Source organism: Argopecten irradians, chromosome 5, assembly GCF_041381155.1.
Source record: "Argopecten irradians isolate NY chromosome 5, Ai_NY, whole genome shotgun sequence".
Lineage (NCBI taxonomy): Eukaryota > Metazoa > Mollusca > Bivalvia > Pectinida > Pectinidae > Argopecten > Argopecten irradians.
In genome coordinates, this window is record NC_091138.1 from 18,618,956 (window position 1) to 18,639,703 (window position 20,748).

The following is a 20,748-nucleotide window of genomic DNA, read 5'->3' on the forward strand; positions in this document are numbered from 1 at the left end:
ATTTGTATTGATATGATGTATTGTATATTGCTTTTCATAAGATAAGAATTCTTAATTAAAAGGAAGCATTGAATGACCGTTGCATGTTGTTATGTCGTCACCAATGAAACATTTTATAAAATCTGATAAACAAACAAAAACTTTTACCACTGAATCAAACAATACATGATAAAAGATGATATAGATTATATTGATGTACTGTCAACAAGGACAGCTGTCACAGAACAACATCTGGTCTACCCGTCCCCAGCGGCCGCATCAACCAGACAGATAACAATGGTTTCTCATCTAAGCTACCAAAGAATTAATTTCCTTTAGACGAGAAATACTCTTCATTCGTCCTGATCGCAGGATGTCAGAATCAATAAAAAACACCCCTAACGATGGCCATCTCAGGTTAATCAAGATATCAGGTCAAACTCAGACTCCAATTCAAACTAGAACTGGCATCCAGGTGGCCAACTTTGAAACCAAGTTTCTCAAATTACCTCCAGTAGTTTAGGAGAAGTAGCTATTTAGTTGTTATGTAACAAAGTCGTGTAACTCTGAAAAAGGTGAAGGTATATGTTCCCACGTACACTGTATAAGAATTATTGCCACCAAGTTTAGTTGAAATTCCTCCAGTAGTTTAAGAGTGGTAGTAGGTCAATCACTGTGACATATGATCAGACGGACAACATGCCATTCCACCAGAATACTACACTGAACAAACAAAAGATAAAATTGCTGCAGCTTCATATGGTACATACGTTATAAATTAGGATAGGTGGACTACAGTGGAGCTAGAAAGGAGGTTATTAGATTCTAACGTTTTTTATTACTTTTAAATTACTTTGAAATTCTTTTTATCAAATGACATTTTAAACATTTAATTGCTTCCACCAATCTATCACGACATCCATCAGGTGCCAAGTTTATCAACACTTCCTTCTTGTAATTAAACGACAGAAAGTGTATGATAACCTTGTAAACTTGGATTAACCTGAACATTTATAGTATATAGATAACGACTGTAACTTTAACAAAGAAAAAAACACAAAACAAACAAAAAGGATTGACAAGGAAGTAGCTCAAGTAGGTGAATAGAGCATAATTGATACGCTTTCTTTCATCAATACCTGCCGATCTCCTGTCGACAACATACATCATAACCATAGAAAACCAGGATTAATGCATTGTTAAAATGAGAAAAAAAATTGCAAAAATTTTATTGTTTATAGCAGTTTTGATATGTTGTTTATATATCCTTTCTGAAGTAATCATTATCCATGTCTTTTGTGTTTTATTTTTTATTTTCAGCAAATAAATTCAAACTCAGAAGACATTTATTTCCATACTGGTACATACTAGACTTCTGCCAACTATACATGATATATGTACACAATTATCTGGGTGTGTAGTCAAGGTTGTATAAACCACCCGTTCATTTGTAGGTTACACGTTCTGAGATCACACAACAAAGCCAAACAAGTAGGTATGCAATCTATTATTCTACGTAACTATATATAAACCAGGAAGTGGATAGCTGCGGGCATGCTCCCAATTTATAAGTCCAATCCACGATCAGCACTCCTGGTTCGTCGGAATTACCATACCCAATACACTTCAAATGAACATTGTTCCTGGTTCTCAAAAAAACCTACTTATTCATATAATCAAAAGTACTAGGTACTAGATTTTTAGAAGCTGTGTTGGTATGGTGTAGTGTTTAGACCATATTGGCATTCTTCTCCATGTCCTTTAGTCGTTTCACCTAGCGATCCTACATCATTGTCCATAGAACGAATATACGTACCCGGCCTACTACCTTTTGGACAGGTATAAAATGATGCCTACGTAGTGGAGCACTGCCTCAGAAAATCACTCGAGCACAATTTTCTATACTTTATTGTAGGTTTCCAATTATTTGAAGTGTATATATGCGCATTTCTATATTATTTTGTCAAAAAGAAACATAGCGACCATCGATCCTTAATATCTACTTTACCACTCATATGTCTTCCAATGCTTTTGAGCTACAATATTGCAGCTTCACTGTCCTGTTTTACTAAATACACTTTACTCTAAAGAAAGTCAAGAAAATCTTATACTTAACAGAGATCAAAAAGTCTATTTAAATAGATTTTTGAAAATGTAGCATGTCATGTAAACATGTACAAAAATGTGCTTGAATGGTTTATTTCTAGAATAAGTTTCAATTTCTATTAATTCCTTCACCCCTGAATACACATTTAGGCTCTTCTGAGACACAGAGTAGACTAGTCCATTATCAAGTTAAGGGTGCTACAAAGCTCTGTAGTGGCCATCAAAGTGTCATAAAATGTTAATGTTACCCAAATCTGCACTTTTACAAGTCTCTCTGTGGGTTATAATTCATCCGATCAAGTGTTAGCTAGGCTAAGGAAAATCCTTATAATCAGAGTTAGCAATCAACAAGTTAGGAAAAAAAGAGAGTGAAAAAAAGAGGTTTAAAGTAGTCAGCTAAACATTTGAATTTTCACCACATGTGTTGTTGAACTTAGAAACCAAACATCAAACACATAATAACACAATATCATGGTACTGTAATTTTTTAAACTGACAGTGATCTTTTTTATGGCTATACTTTTATTATTGTGATTTCTATTTCAAAAACGAATTCACAAAGATTATAATAATATTATTAATATTTTGCAAGGTTTAAATATCTTTTGGAAATTTCTTTCAATGTAAGTGATACTTGGATTGCAAAATTTACGAAAATCACTTTTAAAATAAGTTGGTTTATATGTCAGTCTGCACTATCTCATCAGTTAACAGGTAAATGTGTATTACTAACGACTTTTCTATTACCATATATAAAACTGCATAACCATCAAAATGCTACCCATTAAACAAATAAATGTATGCTGATCGGCCCATTCTACGAAATCCCTTGAAAATAAGCAACTCCATTCTTATTACGATGTCATTTATAAAAGTTTATTTTAAGTAATTTTAGATAGAATTGATTTCTATTTATTTTTGTGCTTTCAAATATCATATTAAATAACATCAATCAGGAAAACTAATCACATCAAACCATGATATAATGTTTAAACTTTGTGTTGATCCAAAAAAATATCATGTTTAAAAGAATACAATTAAAAGTAGTTAGCCAAGGCAAAATGCCTATAAACCGGAGGTCCCTCTGCCTGTCAACAAAGACAAAGAAGGAGTTTCCAATCTCTATGTATATATGTTTCTGGTGTATATTGTCTGATTTGTCTTGATTATTAGCTGCATGTGTTGTGTTATGGAGGGGCAGGAACGCTTCAGTATCCAAGTTAGCATACTTCGTACCTAACAAATGCGTGTGATGTTCAAAAATGATTCCAAACCAAATAACAGCTATCTTACTTACATAAATAATTAATATTATTTTAAAGCCCAATGTTTCAAATAAATATTATTTTGCAATAGAAATTCCTAAAGTTTGCTTCAAACAAAGTTAAAATTTCAACAGGAAAAAATAAGCAGTAAAGCTGACAAATTGATCTTAATTAAGCCTAAAAAGTACACACAAGGATTCACCTTTATCAGTGACGTCACCTGATGTGCATCGGTCCCACTGAACTTGCCCACCAACCCAAGTATGTTATGTAACGAATAGCCATTACAATAGTGTTGTGTCTATTGGGGCGTTATACTGACCGGTGGGGTTATTAATGTTGTAGTGTCTGGCCTATCCTTAGATAACAGTAGATTACAGGAGTGACATCAGGGGCTTACCATCCACAACACTCATCAAACTAGATACTTTTACTTGTAAATAATGGAAATAATTAATGGGTTAAATTGTTTCATATTTCTAAAATATTAAAAAGTACTTTTGACAGATACTGGGATAAAAACATTTATTTTCCCTTTTATAACTATTTTTCATGAATCTGTTTCATGTTTATTATCAAAAACAATGAATCCCTAATTGTTCTTCATTGTTTATATGACCTGTTTACAGAATTCTATAGGTCCTTTTAAATTTCTATGCATATAGGTCTTGGGATGCACACATAAAATTATCACTGAGCTAGGAATCTATTAAGGATTATAAGTCTGTCTAGACTTTAAAGGTTCCTATAGTTAGAATCACACTTTGACTGTTGAATGATTCCTGTTCTTTCACTTACGCAAATCTTGAATGCATGTGTATATGTCAAACATTCTTAAATCTTATTTATGACAGACTTTAAGTTCCTACATGGATCATGAAAGTAACATCCCATCAACATACGGAGGATTTTATATACATGTTTTGAAAATGTGTTTATAAGGTACGTTTAAAAATGTAGAGTATATATTATTTGATACTTACAATGGATAGCTTTATTTTTTGTTCATATCATCCAAATAAATGAATTATTCCAATATTACATACAATCATTTGCTATCGATATCAAAACAATAACTTTATACCTTGAAATTTTGCATAACAAACTTGTCAAAACACTTTATCTTCTCTATAAATTAGCATTATAAATCCAGTGTTGTGGTTAACCTTAAAATACTAAAAGTTGCTTTCTTTATGGTAGGTAGATATATCTATATACTGCGTTCGACCCAATAAGCACCCATGTCCCTATAAGCACCCCTCCCCCTTTTTGAGGCCTCTATTTCAATTGTCCATACACTCATAAATAAAGACCAAAACTACACAAAACTGTCTAGATTTGCAATAATCTCGTCTTAATAGCACTTTTTCATTTTTTCAATTTTTTAAACGCCCTGGGCGCTGATTGGGTTGAATACTGTAATACATCTTTTCATCTGATACAATCAATATAGGACTATAATTCAATTTTGCTTGTTACGAGCATTTTCCTTGGCTTAAAAATTTACTTTATCAGCCCATAAAGGCGGAGTGTACTCTCATCCTAAACCGCTTCGCAGTTTATTTAGAGTACACTCAGATTTTTGTGTTATATCTCCATAACATAAAAAAGGTATTCAAGTTAATCCTTAAATAATGCAAAATCTACACTGAAACAGGTATGAAAGTGTAACAATGATAATGGCTGTAGTAAATATAACAAAAAGTTTTAAACACAACATGCTTGTTTTCTGAATGAAGCTTACACATCACTTTTTTAATAAATGGTATTTTTGACAATTAACTCCAGTACTTGTGTACCAGCCTGGGGTCCCAATCCCGCCCATGTATTATTTCAGTGAGCTTGTTACTAGAACTTTGCACTCTTATTTCATCATCATAAAACATGTTTATATTCAGATCTATAAAATTATTGCCAATTTATTGGACGTGTATTAAACATTTTGGTTTTAATCTTGTAAACAAAACAAAAAAACCAAGGCCAATCCATTATTGAACAAACATTAAAATAGTTTACCATGATGTTTACATATATCGAAACTGAAACTGCGATTGATACACGAACATGTGCATTCTACCAGTCAAACAGAAAGTAGCAGGTATATATTTATAACAACCAGCATCAGTTGCAGTGATGGACATGATGCATCAACAAACAATACATGTCATTGAAACGAAATCGGCAACTTAGAGTGTTACAGGAATGTTGTTTAAGTTAAAAATACATTCTTGAAACTTACCACACATGTTGGATCTGTTTAAATAAGCTGGAAACGTCTGAAACAAGTGTGTACGTCTACTAACTGTCAAGCAATGCCACGTTAAGGCATGTCTGTCGCTTATATACTTGAAAATAATTGAGTACTTAGGCGGCGTCGCGTTTCACTTCCGGGTCACGATCGGAACCGAACGTACGTAACTTTTTTAGTTTATCTATTTATACGTCACAATTTTTGTGTGTGGTTAAAAGAAAAACCCAGACAGATTCTCGATAACTTGTTTTTCATAAACAAAACAAAAAGGGAGTGGCTTAATACTGCATGACGTAGGCCTACCATGCATAACGGCGACCTGCCTATTTTAATGCGGATCGCATCTTTTACTGATCCGTGACAGTAATAGTGCGCGAAATAAAAAAGAGTAAGTTAATTAAAAAAATTGTCGCGGAAATTACACCAGAGACATACATAATATAATCAAATCTCTGATTATACAAGCCTATTAGGTATCGCATAAATGTTTTATAGTTACAAACACGAATAGAAACATAAGCGGTAATTAAATTATGAATGTTGTTATGAATTTGTTTCTTTGAACGTCCATTTTTGAAAGTTGAGGAAAAAACAAAACACAAGGATAAAAGAGTACAGCTTAAATTGCCTCACATCATGGGATATCGAACTTTCGGGACACCGTCAAGCCCTGATAAAACTAATGGAACATTTCAATAGAAGGTTGATATTCATTTCCAGAAGGAGTGTACATGTATGTAATTAATTACTACATGTATCCGATATATCATAGCAGAAAACAGAAACTCTTTTATGTTTCTGATCAAATTAAGGAACGTACATGTGACAAGAGAAAAGAAAAAGCAGGACAGTAAGTGGGTAGATTTGTCTCCTACATACATGTAGGTACTAAGTACCTAGTCATGTTTAGCGGACTACAGTGTACCTGTTGTACTAAACTGATATTGCACCGTCTAAATGGGTCGCGTCTGGGGGCACCCATATGAAAGATACGCTGAATTAAAAACACATTTTTTCTAGTATTACGGAAATGAAAGCAATACCCTTAAAACTTTTCAAAATGCATTCGAGAACATAATAATTAAAAGTTCAATTAAAATATTTATCGTAATTTCGGCTTGTTTTTATCGAAAATAGTTAGTGGAGTATCCCCACTAACAAATAACGGTCTTCTTATGAGGATGATGTATTAAACGATCAGGTGTCCTGACCAATCAACTGCCTCAGAACTCCATCCTATAGTAACATTAGGGACGGTCCAAACCACCAGCCGGCCGGGAGTGACAGAGCTTCTTATGAATCGTATAGGGGCTCAGATGAGGTATCTGCGATGCGGCTCAAGATGTGTGCCCGTTCCATCTCATTCCTGCTCACCAGAATGTTCTAGACTTCTCTAGACGCTGGAACAGCCGCTAGTAATTGTTAATACGGGAGACAAGACAAAGGCCAGTAACTACAGGCCCGTATCACTGACATCCACATACAGTAAGCTGGGGAGCACATCATCCACGGTGGCCTCAAGGACCATCTAGAGAATTGCAATATTCAATCCGACTACCAACACGGATTCAGGAAGAAGGGATCATGTGAGAGCCAGTTGATCCTGACCATAGAGACATTGCTAGGAGTCTCGACAATGGAGAGCAAGTCGATACAATGCTTCTTGACTTCTCGAATGCTTTAGACAAAGTCCCATATCATATTGAAGCTACGTCTATCTGTAAGAAAACCCGTTCCACCAACGCTTTCGTGCAGATGACCCGGATAAAATGTCCAGTAAAAGTAAGGACTGGCTGTTATGCCACTCTAGTGCGCACCACGATTGAGTGTGGATCAATCTGGAACCAACATACTCAATCTAATATTGGTAAATCAGAACAGGTCCAGCGGAAAGCAGCCCGGTGCATCATGGAGGACTTCAGCAAACACAGCAGGGTCACAGCCATGCTCCAGACGCTTGGTTGGCACACTCTGCAAGAGTGATAAATCCAGACCCAACAGGTAATGTTGTATAAGATAATCCATGGTCTTATCGACATCCTACTAACTCTACACCTTTTGTCCGCCACATCATCAACAAGGTCCAGGGGACACGACCGTCGTTTGTCCAACCACCATCAAGAATGCAGACTTGCCAACAGTCGTTCATCAACTTCCAATGTCAGTTGTAACAGCACCATCTGTAAATGCCTTCCACCACAGCATCAGCAAGGTCCAACTGATACCAACACTCACTTAGGCCGAAGAGCCATCGATTTTCACATGTTTTTAATTGTACATTGGCTGTCGTGAAATAATGTTCACTTCCCGCATTGCGCAAATGTGTGACGATATTCTTTGGAATGCTGCACAATATAACAAAGAAGAAGAAGGAAAGGAAATTTCGATGACAAAGGTATCGCCTTGGATCAAAGTAGTACGCTTCAAACGAACCACTTGTACCACATCTTCGCTAAACAAGCTTGTTAGGCTTCTGATCACATTACACTCCAATCTGATTAAAATGCAGATCCTTATTATAACTGCGTTCGATAAGAGGATCCGACAACATGCCATTAGGGGTCATGTCTAGGTGACATGGGCAATGGCAATGGCCAATCAAACTGCTGCTGCCAGAATCCTGAATGTGACTCTAAAGGGACGAAATTGTCTGAAAAAGTTGTCAGAATTATTTTCGTGTATGAGGTCATCTCGCCCAAATGGCGTTGTCAATTGATGAAGCAATGTGTAGAATATGCATTGGACCTGAACTACAGGTGTTATATATGTCATCCAAACATGACCCCTTATGGGATGTTGTCAGATCCTCTATTGAACGGAGTGGCTACCGGATCTGTATTTCAATCAGATTGCGTCACACTCCGTTCGTAGAGTGGAACGTAATCAGAAGCCTTGCGAAGAATCTTGTACCAGTTCTTAAAGTTACAATAAGAACATTCATTGTAATTAACTATCTAAATCTCCGATTTCCTTTTACAATATAGCCTCTAAACAAATATGTTTACTTTTAAAAAGAATAAAAACCTTTAATCATAAATATTACCATTAAATAGCAATTTAATGTTGATCGGGTTATTAGTGATTTTTAAAACTTAATCAAATCATGGTCATTCAAATGATTGCTCAGGGCACTTGGGCCGTTTTCGATTAAATACGGTTTGACTGGTTGGACCTAGTTGTTCGTTTATTAAATAAAGACGGACCTGGTGATTTTATATTGTTTTCAGACGAGCCTTGACAAAGCCCTCGCAGGCCTGTATAAAAAAACTGCAGGTCCGCCAAGATTTATACTTGAAATAATGACTTTAACGAACGGTCGAACCGGTTGTTCCGAATAAACGAAAACGGCTCTAGTTGTTCAAAGACGGACCTGGTCATTATATATTGTTTCCAGACGAGCCTTGACAAAGCTCTCACAGGCCTGTATCAAAAACTACAGGTCCGTCAGGATTTATATTTGAAATAATGACTTTAACCAGCGGGGTTGTTCCGAATAAACCAAAACGGACTGTCATAACTCAAACCTGCATGAAAAAATATAACTTATCATGAGCTGTCTCCTTATACCATGAGACTACATTCATTATATATGATAATTTTGTTTAATTTACGGATAATCTACACCAGTAATGAAAATAAACACTGTTTTCAGAACTACGAAATAGGGTAAACCAGAGTAAATCTCTGGATGAGATTTAATCAAATCTCTGGATGATACTCATGATAATTCAATCCGTGATCCGTTCGTCGACACCCTGAAATTTTGAACCGGAAGTAGTTCATTGATAATGCTGTAAACAAATGCTGGCGTCTGCACATCGTCATTGTTTTCTTGTTTTATACCTACCCACGTCTAGAATACGCACCATGAGCAAGAGAAAGGCTCCAACCTCAGACAATGTTAACTCGGAATTCTGCGACTTTTTGATGGGTGATTGCTTTTTGATAATTTTTTAAGCTTTAAACTGTGATGGTACAGGCATGTCTTGAGCTAGAGTAGATCTATCTGACTCCCATGATTTTACGGCGTCTGAGCAACAATATTGTGTCCAAGAAATGCTTCGTGCAGATCATGTTAACATGCACGATGGCATTGATAGTTTTCGCTGATGACACTTTTAAAACCAAGAGCAACAATTTTTAGTATTTTTAACAGAAATGGACCATTTAAATTATTTGATGAGGAAAATATTGCATAATAAGATCTGAATCATTTGGTAGATCATTTTTTGAAGTCATTTTTATATATTTCAAAGAGCCTTTGACAGGATAATATAGTAGTGTAACTAATATATTATTTTTTGTATTTGACAGAGTTGGCAAACTATGAAAAGAATGTTAATCGTGCCATGCACAAATACAATGCATACAGAAAAGCAGCAGGAGTTCTCGCCAAACATCCAACGCGAATCACCACTGGGGATGAGGCGAAAAAACTTGTAAGTATACTCAGGTATATCATTAAAGATATTAGCTTTTTACATTTAACGAAAACATAGTAATAATTGTAATATATCTAGCATCTATATTGATGAAGTCTAAAAGGATTAATATTTTTAAACTTGTTCCAATTGCAAATCCAATTTGATTTCTTGTATTGACATTTGGCTTACTTTTGTAATCAATGAAATAAAGTTTGCTTTAATGAATATACATATTTTATGTATTTTTTAGCTGAAGATACCTGGTTTATACATAGTTTCTGTTTACAGGATGGCATTGGAGATAAAATTGGGAAAAAGATTGACGAATTTGTCAAAACAGGAAAGCTTGTTAAGTTGGAAAAGGTAATTGTGAAATGGGATAAAATATCAATTAAATAAAAATCATTCATTTTATCACATATGGTAATGACTGGAATATCTAAAGATGAAATATGATATACTACTGGTTTGCTGTTGCAATTAAAATCTGTGCTTATTGTGAAAAAAGGAAAATAACTTATAACATAAGTGATCAGAAAGATATTTGAATATTACATCGATAAATTGGACATTATACTACAATAGAATTGGACTGTTGCCATTCATGACTATGTATGGAATACTTCTGATATTCAAGTTATAAATCATGTATATCATCTATTAACATCTGCCCTAATCATTTGATGTTCCCAACCCGATATTCTTTTCCAGATCCGAGCTGATGATACTAGTGTGGCCATCAACACCCTGACTAAAGTCACTGGTATTGGGTAAATATCTTCAGTCTTTCTTGACAACATTACTGCTGTATCAGGCTTTCATGTTATGTTCATGTTAACTTCATATCATTTTTAAAAACAAAGTATGGAAATGCCTTTTAGAATATGCACAAAAATCAAAGTACTGTAAGTACTGAAGGAGGTGTTATTCGAAATCATGAAAAAGACATGTAATGGTCCCAATTTCAAAACTATATGGTATTTTGTTAAATAACATAAAGCATAGAACAGCTTCCTCTCAAAGTTTATATACATACCGGTATTCTCCAATGATCTTATCCGAAAGGAAGTGTTAACGCAAGCAAATTATGGCAAACAGCACATCAGGTTTCTTAGTTAACGGTCACCAGACATATAGACTGACCTTTTCTGCCATCTGTCCTCTATGAAATAACCTCATAACCATGCCTTTTTAAGTCTTTTGTTAAACTCCTTGGATATTTTATACCTTTGTTATTTTTATATATACATTACAAAGATTCATTGTGATTGAAAGAAAAAACAAGGGTCTAATAGAACGTATTGGTCACTTGCTATCTGGACAAATTTGGATTCACTTAAAATACAAACATAACACTGGTTGAATATCAGTACTCTTAGCTGTAATATTAACAGGAAGTTGTTATAAATAGCTTATTTGAACCCTGTGACTTTGAGTAGAGGTCAATGCAATTGATTAAATTATTTGGACATGCTTTGAAGCCCTATACTTTGTATTAAATTTAATACTACAGTTCTTATAATGTATAAGGTCATCTGAACTAATGACAAGAAGTCAATTAAAAGTACATGTATTTTGCTATTTGATTCCCGTGACTTTTAGTTAAGGTAAAGTTTATTCATTTGAACCTGTTTTGCAGTCCTTCATCCCGGCATGTTATAATAAGCTCACAGACAGGGCTGTAAGCCTCTTATTTATTGATCATATAGAGATATGTGTATATCTGTTTAGACCTCATAGTTATATGGTTTTGAGGAAATTTTGTTTAAAGGAAAATGTAATTCAAATGGCCTTGACTTATGATTTCAATATGTCCTCACAAGCTATTCATCTAAAAAATATTCTAAATTTATATATAGACACTTTATCCAAATAACCATAACAGTTGACCATGAAATCGAACTCACTTACATCACAGAGTTAGACAGGACTGGCGTCTCAATTTGAGTGCAAAAAAAAAATAAAATAGGACTATCTAAATCTGATCTGTTTACATACATGTACATTTTCAGAGAACGTCCATGTGAGCTTCAATAGAATAATCTTATACTATGAAATAATGAAATCAAAATAAATCGAAGTTAGTGGATAAACAGATATATAGATAGATTTTGACAATAGATAAACAAATAGTACCAGGTATGAAGATATCCTTATAACAATTCAGTGGTTTATGAAATATACATACCATACCACAAAAAAAAAAAAACCAAAAAAAACATCAATGTCCACTTGTTTCTAAAAGTTTGTACAGTATACTGTATTTCCTGAATAAATGTATTCATACATGTTCCTCCTAAAATTTAAAAGAAACGTCAAGAGGCATCTGAGTTTACCTGCTGTCAATATATTGATAGAATAAACTAATTTGTGTGTAAATTGGTTTAGTATAATACCTTTCGGTCAATGATTTACCAGATAATTTAAAGCATATCACACAGCTTTAAAACTGTGGCTTACTTGACTGTCATTAATCAAAATCAAACACGTAAGTACATTTTGCACAAGAGAGCTTAAAACAATTTTTAACAGAATGGATATAAATGATTGATTTAGTTGTAGGTATTAATTACTGGGCGACTATGTTGTGTCAGATATTTGTTGTATTCTCATTATTTAATTTGTATTGCATTTGCTTAATACCTTTTAGTGTCTATCGATAATGTTTATTGTTGTGTATACAGTACATTGATTGTACTTTACAGCTATGTATAACCATACTTATCAAGGGCTGAATGCTAGTAAATTAGAAATGAACCATTGGCTTATTTTTTTCCAAACTGGAGATTATAGGCCAATATGAATTGTTAAATATTAAAATCAACACAAAGTTATATAATTTGTAAAAAAATATATATGCAATAATGAAAATGATAATCACTGTATTAGTTATCCATATGAAAGGTATATCTTTCTCTTAATGTAAAATATTTTTTTAAATGCACTTCTCAAGTACTATTTGAAAAAAAAATTAATTAAACAATGACTTGAAATATCAATCTTAATATTGAATCATGATTCCTAAGATGTAAATAGAATAAGTTAATAAGATACACTTCTTGTTTCATTTCATTTTAAGAAACTATTATTTAACTTTTACTGACTAAAAAAATCATAGATATCTTTAATCTATTAAAAGCAATGTCATTAACATTAAACAGAATTGATGGAAAAATATTAAGTCAGTAGGCCTAGATCTAAATGTAATCAAATAATTAATATAATATCATATAACATTGGGGGATAATATAACATGATGACCCTTGCTGTTGATAGGACACAAAAATAAATAAACCAAACCAAATAAAGTATGTGTAGAAAATGTGAAGCATGTGAGAACTGGCAATCACTGACAGTTCCTAACCTCTGTGCAATACACAACGTTACAATACACAGTGTAAAAGTTATCTTCCTTAGTGACGGAAATTGCCGATAGGATTACCAAGGTAAAGTGTTCCGGTTATCATTAGAACCAAAGTGATTTTATAATGGAAGGTGTATACACACCTCCATAAAAAAAAAAAATGGATACCCTTCCAAAATGAAAATAGTGTATTGGTTGCTTCTATAGAATTTTGTGTGCTTGTGTTTTGACCCCCAGGAAATGATAAAAAATGTTGAGATTTTCTACTTAATACAAAACTTACACAATTGATCATTTCCATTTTATTACAGAATGTTCTTGTTTTGAGTTATCTCCCTTTATTTATCCTCGCTATGCTGCTTTGATTTTTCTTTCACAGATTTATTCATTTCTGGAGAGCTATGAGATGTCACAATTAAATAATAAAAAAAAAAAAAATGATATCATCATTTAGGGTAAGTCCTAAATGTATTGATGTTTAGTCATGGTCCATAGTAATTTAGTTTAGTAATAGGAGCAATGTTACGTTCAGTTATACAAAATTTATGTACCTACTGTTATCTTGGTAGACCTGCTGCAGCCCAGAAACTTGTACAGGAGGGCATAATGTCTATTGAAGGTAAGTACAAGGTCATTATTGTTGAGAAAAATACCAGCCAAAAAATATAAAAAAAAAACTGAAAAAAAAATCTAGATGTTGGGCAGTGAGATTGTCCAATATTCTGCTACTTTCATCATTGAATGGTCACAATTTACCAGTGCTAGTATGTGTGCTTTCCAACAGGTATTTTGTTTCGCAGCTTCAAATTTGGCAGATGTTTAACTTGCTCTAGCTGATTATAGCTAATCACCAAAGCAAATGTGTTTCTGGTAGTATAGATTTACTACCAGTAACGAACTACTTAGATATATTACTGTTAGTACCACATACAAAAGTTCTGAATTTCCTGTGTAAAAATGGCTATATTATTTTCAGATTTACGGAAGAATACAGACAAACTTAACCACCACCAGCAGATTGGCCTCAAGTGAGTTTGTTTTCTCATCAGTATCTTTATGAGGATTTATATTACACTAAACTCCAGTCAAACCTATCACACATTGAGGGGGTTATTCATTGGTATTACCAGGGCCTGGCGCCATAAAACTTTCTCAGACAGATGTTTTACTCAAGTATATGATTTTCCATAGGCTTGAGTAAAAATTTTGTCCGAGAAAGTTTTATGGTGCTGGGCCCTGGTATTACATCCTGGATACTTTAGGGTGATACTGTAATGGTGTGTCCTCTGATAATGGCATTTCTATTGACTTCACCATTAGATTCAGGAGGGGGAGACAACTAAGTTTTAACAGTATGTTTGGATAAATAGAAACTGATACAATATGCAAACTCAAAACTATTCTTATTTTTCAGATATTATGAAGACTTTGAAAAAAGAATTCCAAGACATGAAGTTATCCAGTTAAGGGTAAAATATTAACCTTTTAAAATACTACATCAACACAAGTATATTTCTGGTTTGAAAGCTCCATATTTTTTCTATGTATTGATAAACACTGAACCTTTGTTAAGTCAACAATATCATCCCATGTATCAGTATTCTAGAGATGGTAAGAGGTTTCATAATTAACTGATATTGTACTAATGTCATTATGAATGTACATTACAATTGATAGAAGAGTGAGATGGTTTTGATTTTTTTTTTAATATCTAGCATGACAGATATTTCCTTGAAACCAAAACCTACATAAATATGCAATGCAGTTTTTACTGAAATTTGCTATGAAAATAATGTAAATAGATATTTACCATTAAAAAGACGTCTTTCTACTAATTAGAAACAAAGAACTATCACTTATATTTGATAACCTATAGGATGTTGCTGTGAAGGAAATAAAGAAACTGGACAGTGAATACACTTGTGAAGTGTGTGGCAGTTTTCGTCGAGGTATTGGATTATTTTATTTCTAAATAAGGCTGTGAATGCATAGTTTTCTTTTTTTGTTTTGTTTAAAGTCATTGATTCAGTAATAAAGAAAAATTTTAAATGAAAAGAACAGGGATGTCATTTAAAAAGAAATAAGAAAACAATCAGAACTTTAACTTGAAAATGCCTACTATGTGACTGGACTTTTGTTTCTCAAAAATTCAAAATCATTCTCATATCTTAGTTATCAGGTTTTACAAGCTCTTCATGTCAAGAATTTTCTCTCTTCATGTGTAGTTAATCATTGATTTATTTTTTAAAAGCTTGTTAGTAGATTTGCTTTATTAATTAATTCCCTTTATGTCGAGTTTCATACTTTTAATGTTACAAATGTTTGTGTTGTTAAAACTGTGAATTATCTCCCTTTACATACAGGTGCCTCATCCAGTGGTGATATAGATATCTTGATGACTCATCCCAGTTTTACTTCAGAATCAGGAAAAAAGGTAGGTAACTAACAGAATATTTCACTTCAGTAGTATAAACAGTGTATACTAATGAAAGTCACTTTATTTGCTGTATCTACCAGTACTTATTTCAATCTTAATTGTTTTTTATTGCTGTACTACATATTTATGCATTAAAATATCTTTTTATAGAATCTACAGTCTATATTGATGCCATAGTTTTGCAGACAATTCTCAAAATGTAGGCTAGCACAAAATAGTGTAATGCTTAATTTGCTTATATTATAAAACTCATTTTGGGGGTCTCTGCATTAACATTGTTATTAGATAAAACTGTTTGAACAACGATTTTGGGGGATCTCTGGCATGTTTTTGGGTTAACATTGTTGAAGTAATTGGATTGTGCCATCATGGATGCGAATGTAAATATAAGATTACAAAATCGGCCAACAAAGGAGCCTTTACTTAGAAAGTTAATGAAAGGGACTCGTTGCACCAGCCCTAGAGCTGTTCAGTTCAGCATTTATCGGATGATCGGTTTTTTGACATGAAATTTTTGTTGTGACTGAAAGGATCAAAATATTTTGGACCTTTGTGTGTTTAAAACAGCCAAAGCTAAAAAGTCTGCTGTGACCCAGGTGGTGGAGAAGCTGATTATTGAAGGGCGTGGCTGTCTGTGGAATTTCATATTTGGTAAAGTTGGACAGGCTTTCTCTGGGAGATGTTACAAATTTATGGTAGGATATATATAGATTCCATCTCCACAGATGTAGATCATATATTACTACTTTCTCTGACTTCAGGTCTTAATATATATGTTTTTATCAAAAATACATTTGATATCATTAATCTGAAGCATTAATTCCTTAAATTGATCAACTTAATATTATCAATTAGATATTTTTTTTTTTTTTTAATGTCCTGATAAAATGCCAAATTACAAGTGGTGTTTAGCATATCATCATGGTTCATGTATTTCATTTTATATTCTTCGTTCATATCAATTCAAATTTTGTTATTTTTATTTCCTATACATATATTAGATTACATTTATTATGATTCGAATGTTTAAATATTTATCATCTGATGTAATTGATAGTATTTATTATAATGATGTTAAAACATAATTTGCATAGTTTGCTATACAGATACTTTACTACAACATGTCAGAATTAGCTGACATCAGCTAACCATTGATGTCTAAGAAGATGTATTAGGTACCTGGTATATTTAATTAACACAAAGATACAAGTGTTGTGATACCTGCAATTAACAGGGTGTGTGTCAGCTTGGGGATACGGACAGCCAGAAAGATCGGGCTTACCAGCGCATTGATATACGGTCAGTATACTGTAATGTAACAATCTATAACAACAGTTGTTAGAATCCATTCCAATGAGGATTGCAATATGAACAGAACACCTGGTCAACTAACTGTACATAGAAGAGTGGAAAGAAACGTCTGTACCCATAATGTCTCTTAGATCTGGTTCAAGGGAGATGATTCAATGTTGTCATGAAAACATTCTCTGGAATTATTCTTCAAAATATTTTTAATTTCTAATTGTGTTATATATGAAATTAAATACATTCTATAACCTTGTAAACATTTTCCATGCCAGATTGATCCCTAATGACCAGTACTACTGTGCCTTGCTCTACTTCACTGGCAGTGACCAGTTTAACAAGAACATGAGGGCTCATGCTTTGGAGCAGGGCTTCACTCTCAACGAATACTGTATCCGTCCTGTTGGCAGCACAGGTATATTTACATAAAAAGGAAAATATTGCAACAAATAAATTGTATTTCCTTTGTAAAAAAATTGTTAAAATTTAATAATGGTTTTGATTGAGTGGCTGATTATTGAAACTCATATTGAAATTGTTTCATCTGACATTATAATATATCAACACTCTAAGCACTGTAATCTAATCTGATAGGTACCCCCGGAGAACCCCTGCCTGTATCATCTGAAGAGGATATCTTTGATTATCTAGGAATGGAGTTTAAAAAACCAGATGAGAGAAACCTTTAAACTGAGCAAAGTGCTAAGGCCATGTCCTCACATAATGTAAGATACATGTAGTTAAGAAGGTAAAGAACAATCTTTTGGCGTAGTGAACTGAGGATGTGAAAGAAATATTTTGGCGTAGTGAACTGAGGTTGTCAAGGCAATCTTTTGGCGTAGTGAACTGAGGATGTGAAGGCAATCTTTTGGCGTAGTGAACCAAGGATGTGAAAGAAATATTTTGGCGTAGTGAACTGAGGTTGTCAAGGCAATCTTTTGGCGTAGTGAACCAAGGATGTGAAAGAAATATTTTGGCGTAGTGAACCAAGGATGTGAAAGAAATATTTTGGCGTAGTGAACTGAGGTTGTGAAGGCAATCTTTTGGCGTAGTGAACCAAGGATGTGAAAGAAATATTTTGGCGTAGTGAACTGAGGTTGTGAAGGCAATCTTTTGGTGTAGTGAACTGAGGATGTGAAGGCAATCTTTTGGCGTAGTGAACTGAGGTTGTCAAGGCAATCTTTTGGCGTAGTGAACTGAGGTTGTGAAGGCAATCTTTTGGCGTAGTGAACTGAGGTTGTGAAGGCAATCTTTTGGTGTAGTGAACTGAGGATGTGAAGGCAATCTTTTGGCGTAGTGAACTGAGGATGTGAAGGCAATCTTTTGGCGTAGTGAACTGAGGATGTGAAGGCAATCTTTTGGCGTAGTGAACTGAGGATGTGAAGGCAATCTTTTGGCGTAGTGAACTGAGGATGTGAAGGCAATCTTTTGGTGTAGTGAACTGAGGTTGTGAAGGCAATCTTTTGGCGTAGTGAACTGAGGATGTGAAGGCAATCTTTTGGCGTAGTGAACTGAGGATGTGAAGGCAATGTTTTGGCGTAGTGAACTGAGGATGTGAGGGATTATATTCTTTTCTTGTGAACTAAAACGTGTTCTACTACAGCAGAAAAATGTCCAAAGTTTGTTGTACATATGCTTTATTGATAGTAAGATATAATCTTATTTTAATTCATGGTCTTTATACTAGTGTATCACGCATTACCTCAATAATGTAATTATCACATTATGTATCGGACCTTTATCTATTACACAAAGTTTAAAACCATTTATAAGGATTGCTATCATAACCATTACAAAGTACCTTTTCATAGACACCCAGGTATCTCATAACAGTTAAAATCAATCTGTTAATTTTAATAACAATATGGGCATATTTTACACAACATAGCCAAACATTAATTTATGTTTTGATTTAAATACTATACAATTCATATTCCAAGTAATTGACGTATATGTTTACTGGTAAATTTTTACTTTGTTGTGGAATATTTACAAATGTTACTGATGGCTATACACATGTTAGGTGTCGATGTATAACAGAAATAAGGCAGCAATATGAATCTACTACCTGTTACCTCTTCTGTGACACCATTAGTTGATTACCACTATGAAATTTAAATAAAAATAAATTGTCTCTCAAATATTTGGTTTTGTTCATATTTCTTCTGCCAGATTAAATATTTCCACGAAACATTGCTGAAAATATCATGGTAAATGGTAAATGTTACTTTGCAAAACTCCACCCATCTTTGTGTGTATAGTCTAATATAAATGTCAAGGCTGTATACCTGATTCAACAATTGCAGCCCCGCTCTACTTGAATTATACTTCATCTTTCTTTAGCTCAACTTCCTTTTTCCTGTTTTTTTTCCCATACACATAAGTCTCCACTATCAAACTTACTTCAGCTTTGATATCTCCATTGGCGGGGGATCTGAATGACTATGTCCTTGTTTGTATCATTTTTTTTTTTTTTTTTTTTTTGTATTGAAGAATTATCTTCTCTTTGAACATGTAACGGATGTGCCATCTTGGGATTGTGAAAGCAATGCAAGTTTTAAATGGAAAAACAATGTAGCATAACCTACTCCCAGGAGTTGATAAGTCTGGATTATGATAAGAGCCATTAGATATATATATCTTCTAACTATTGAGTACTAAACCAACTTTAGTCAAGTTCAAGGGCTATTTTAATGTACTGCTTATCATTCCAAGTGCTCTCATGATATGACGAGGTATGTCAGGACAAATGCAACAAAGGACAAAATTTATAAGAGTGTTTTAATTTATTGATAGAAAAATTAGTAATATCATTCATTATTTCAAATGGAAATACCACACATAATGAAAATAATTTCACTATATCACTATTATCATAGAGAAAACAATGTGCAGACACTAAACCTATTTTTGACAAAAACAGAGCAACACATACAAAGCTGATCAACAATCGTAAATAGTAATATCTACTGCAAAACAACTTCATTTTGTGGCATTTTAATTTTGTGTTTTTGTGCATTATGACTTGTTTTCAATACCAATTGAAATTCACAAAATAAAATTGCATGGAGAAAACAGTTGACATGAATATACAGAACATCAAGATGTAAAGTTTTGAGTATTAATTGAACTGTGAAAAATAAAACATTATCATAATGTATAATCCAGACACCAACTAACTATGAAATATTTCATGTATAATGATTAACAGTAAACTGTGAATATGAATATGACATATATAAATTCATTCCTTATATTCTTTTCATTCCTATATTGTACCTGTATGGGTACGTGTAACCATAAAAACTCTGACTTACAAGAGATCCCAGAGGGATCTTGGCGCCAACCTAAGAACGATCTTTGTCTGACAAAGGAAAGAGGGATCTTTTCTCTGCTTTTCAAGCTTTTACTACATATTACTACACATGAAATGGAGAAATAGCGGTAACAAACTTTAATTATCAAAATCCTTGATGGCTACCTGTTGGCCATCTTGTTCACCAATCGGTCCTAAAATGCAATATGCACAACTACACCCCTAGAAGAACCTGCACATACAATTTGAGACAGATCCCTTCAGTACATTCTTAGACATAGCGGAAAAAAACTTCAATTGT

General features: G+C 33.5%; 2 protein-coding genes across 8 annotated transcripts in view; one reads left to right on the plus strand and one right to left on the minus strand.

Moving 5' to 3' along the window:
* Positions 1-5,742, minus strand: part of LOC138323104 (glutamine--fructose-6-phosphate aminotransferase [isomerizing] 2-like) — a 55,872-nt gene extending 50,130 nt beyond the window's left edge. For all 7 annotated transcript variants that reach the window (XM_069267458.1, XM_069267459.1, XM_069267456.1 and 4 more), the window contains exon 1: positions 5,590-5,742. In XM_069267458.1, the coding sequence (XP_069123559.1) occupies positions 5,590-5,596 (7 nt within the window). In that variant the 5' untranslated portion in view covers positions 5,597-5,742. The remainder of the gene's footprint in view (positions 1-5,589) is intronic.
* Positions 5,743-9,358: 3,616 nt separating this feature from the next.
* Positions 9,359-20,051, plus strand: LOC138324302 (DNA polymerase beta-like). The gene is made up of 13 exons (XM_069269380.1): positions 9,359-9,532; positions 9,916-10,040; positions 10,314-10,388; positions 10,737-10,795; positions 13,959-14,008; positions 14,366-14,417; positions 14,804-14,858; positions 15,266-15,338; positions 15,753-15,823; positions 16,357-16,521; positions 17,061-17,125; positions 17,407-17,546; positions 17,726-20,051. The coding sequence occupies exons 1-13, from the start codon at positions 9,403-9,405 to the stop codon at positions 17,818-17,820; spliced, it is 1,155 nt and encodes a 384-aa protein (XP_069125481.1). The 5' UTR covers positions 9,359-9,402; the 3' UTR covers positions 17,821-20,051.
* The last annotated feature ends 697 nt before the right edge of the window (positions 20,052-20,748 follow it).

What these genes read in the sequence shown, in the direction of transcription:
- LOC138324302 (XM_069269380.1), top strand. Translation starts at nt 9,403, where the DNA reads ATGCTGGCGTCTGCACATCGTCATTGTTTTCTTGTTTTATACCTACCC. An exon ending in AGCTTGTTAAGTTGGAAAAG is followed by an intron (nt 10,389 to 10,736) that starts GTAATTGTGAAA and finishes ATTCTTTTCCAG; the next exon opens with ATCCGAGCTGATGATACTAG. An exon ending in CCGTCCTGTTGGCAGCACAG is followed by an intron (nt 17,547 to 17,725) that starts GTATATTTACAT and finishes CTAATCTGATAG; the next exon opens with GTACCCCCGGAGAACCCCTG.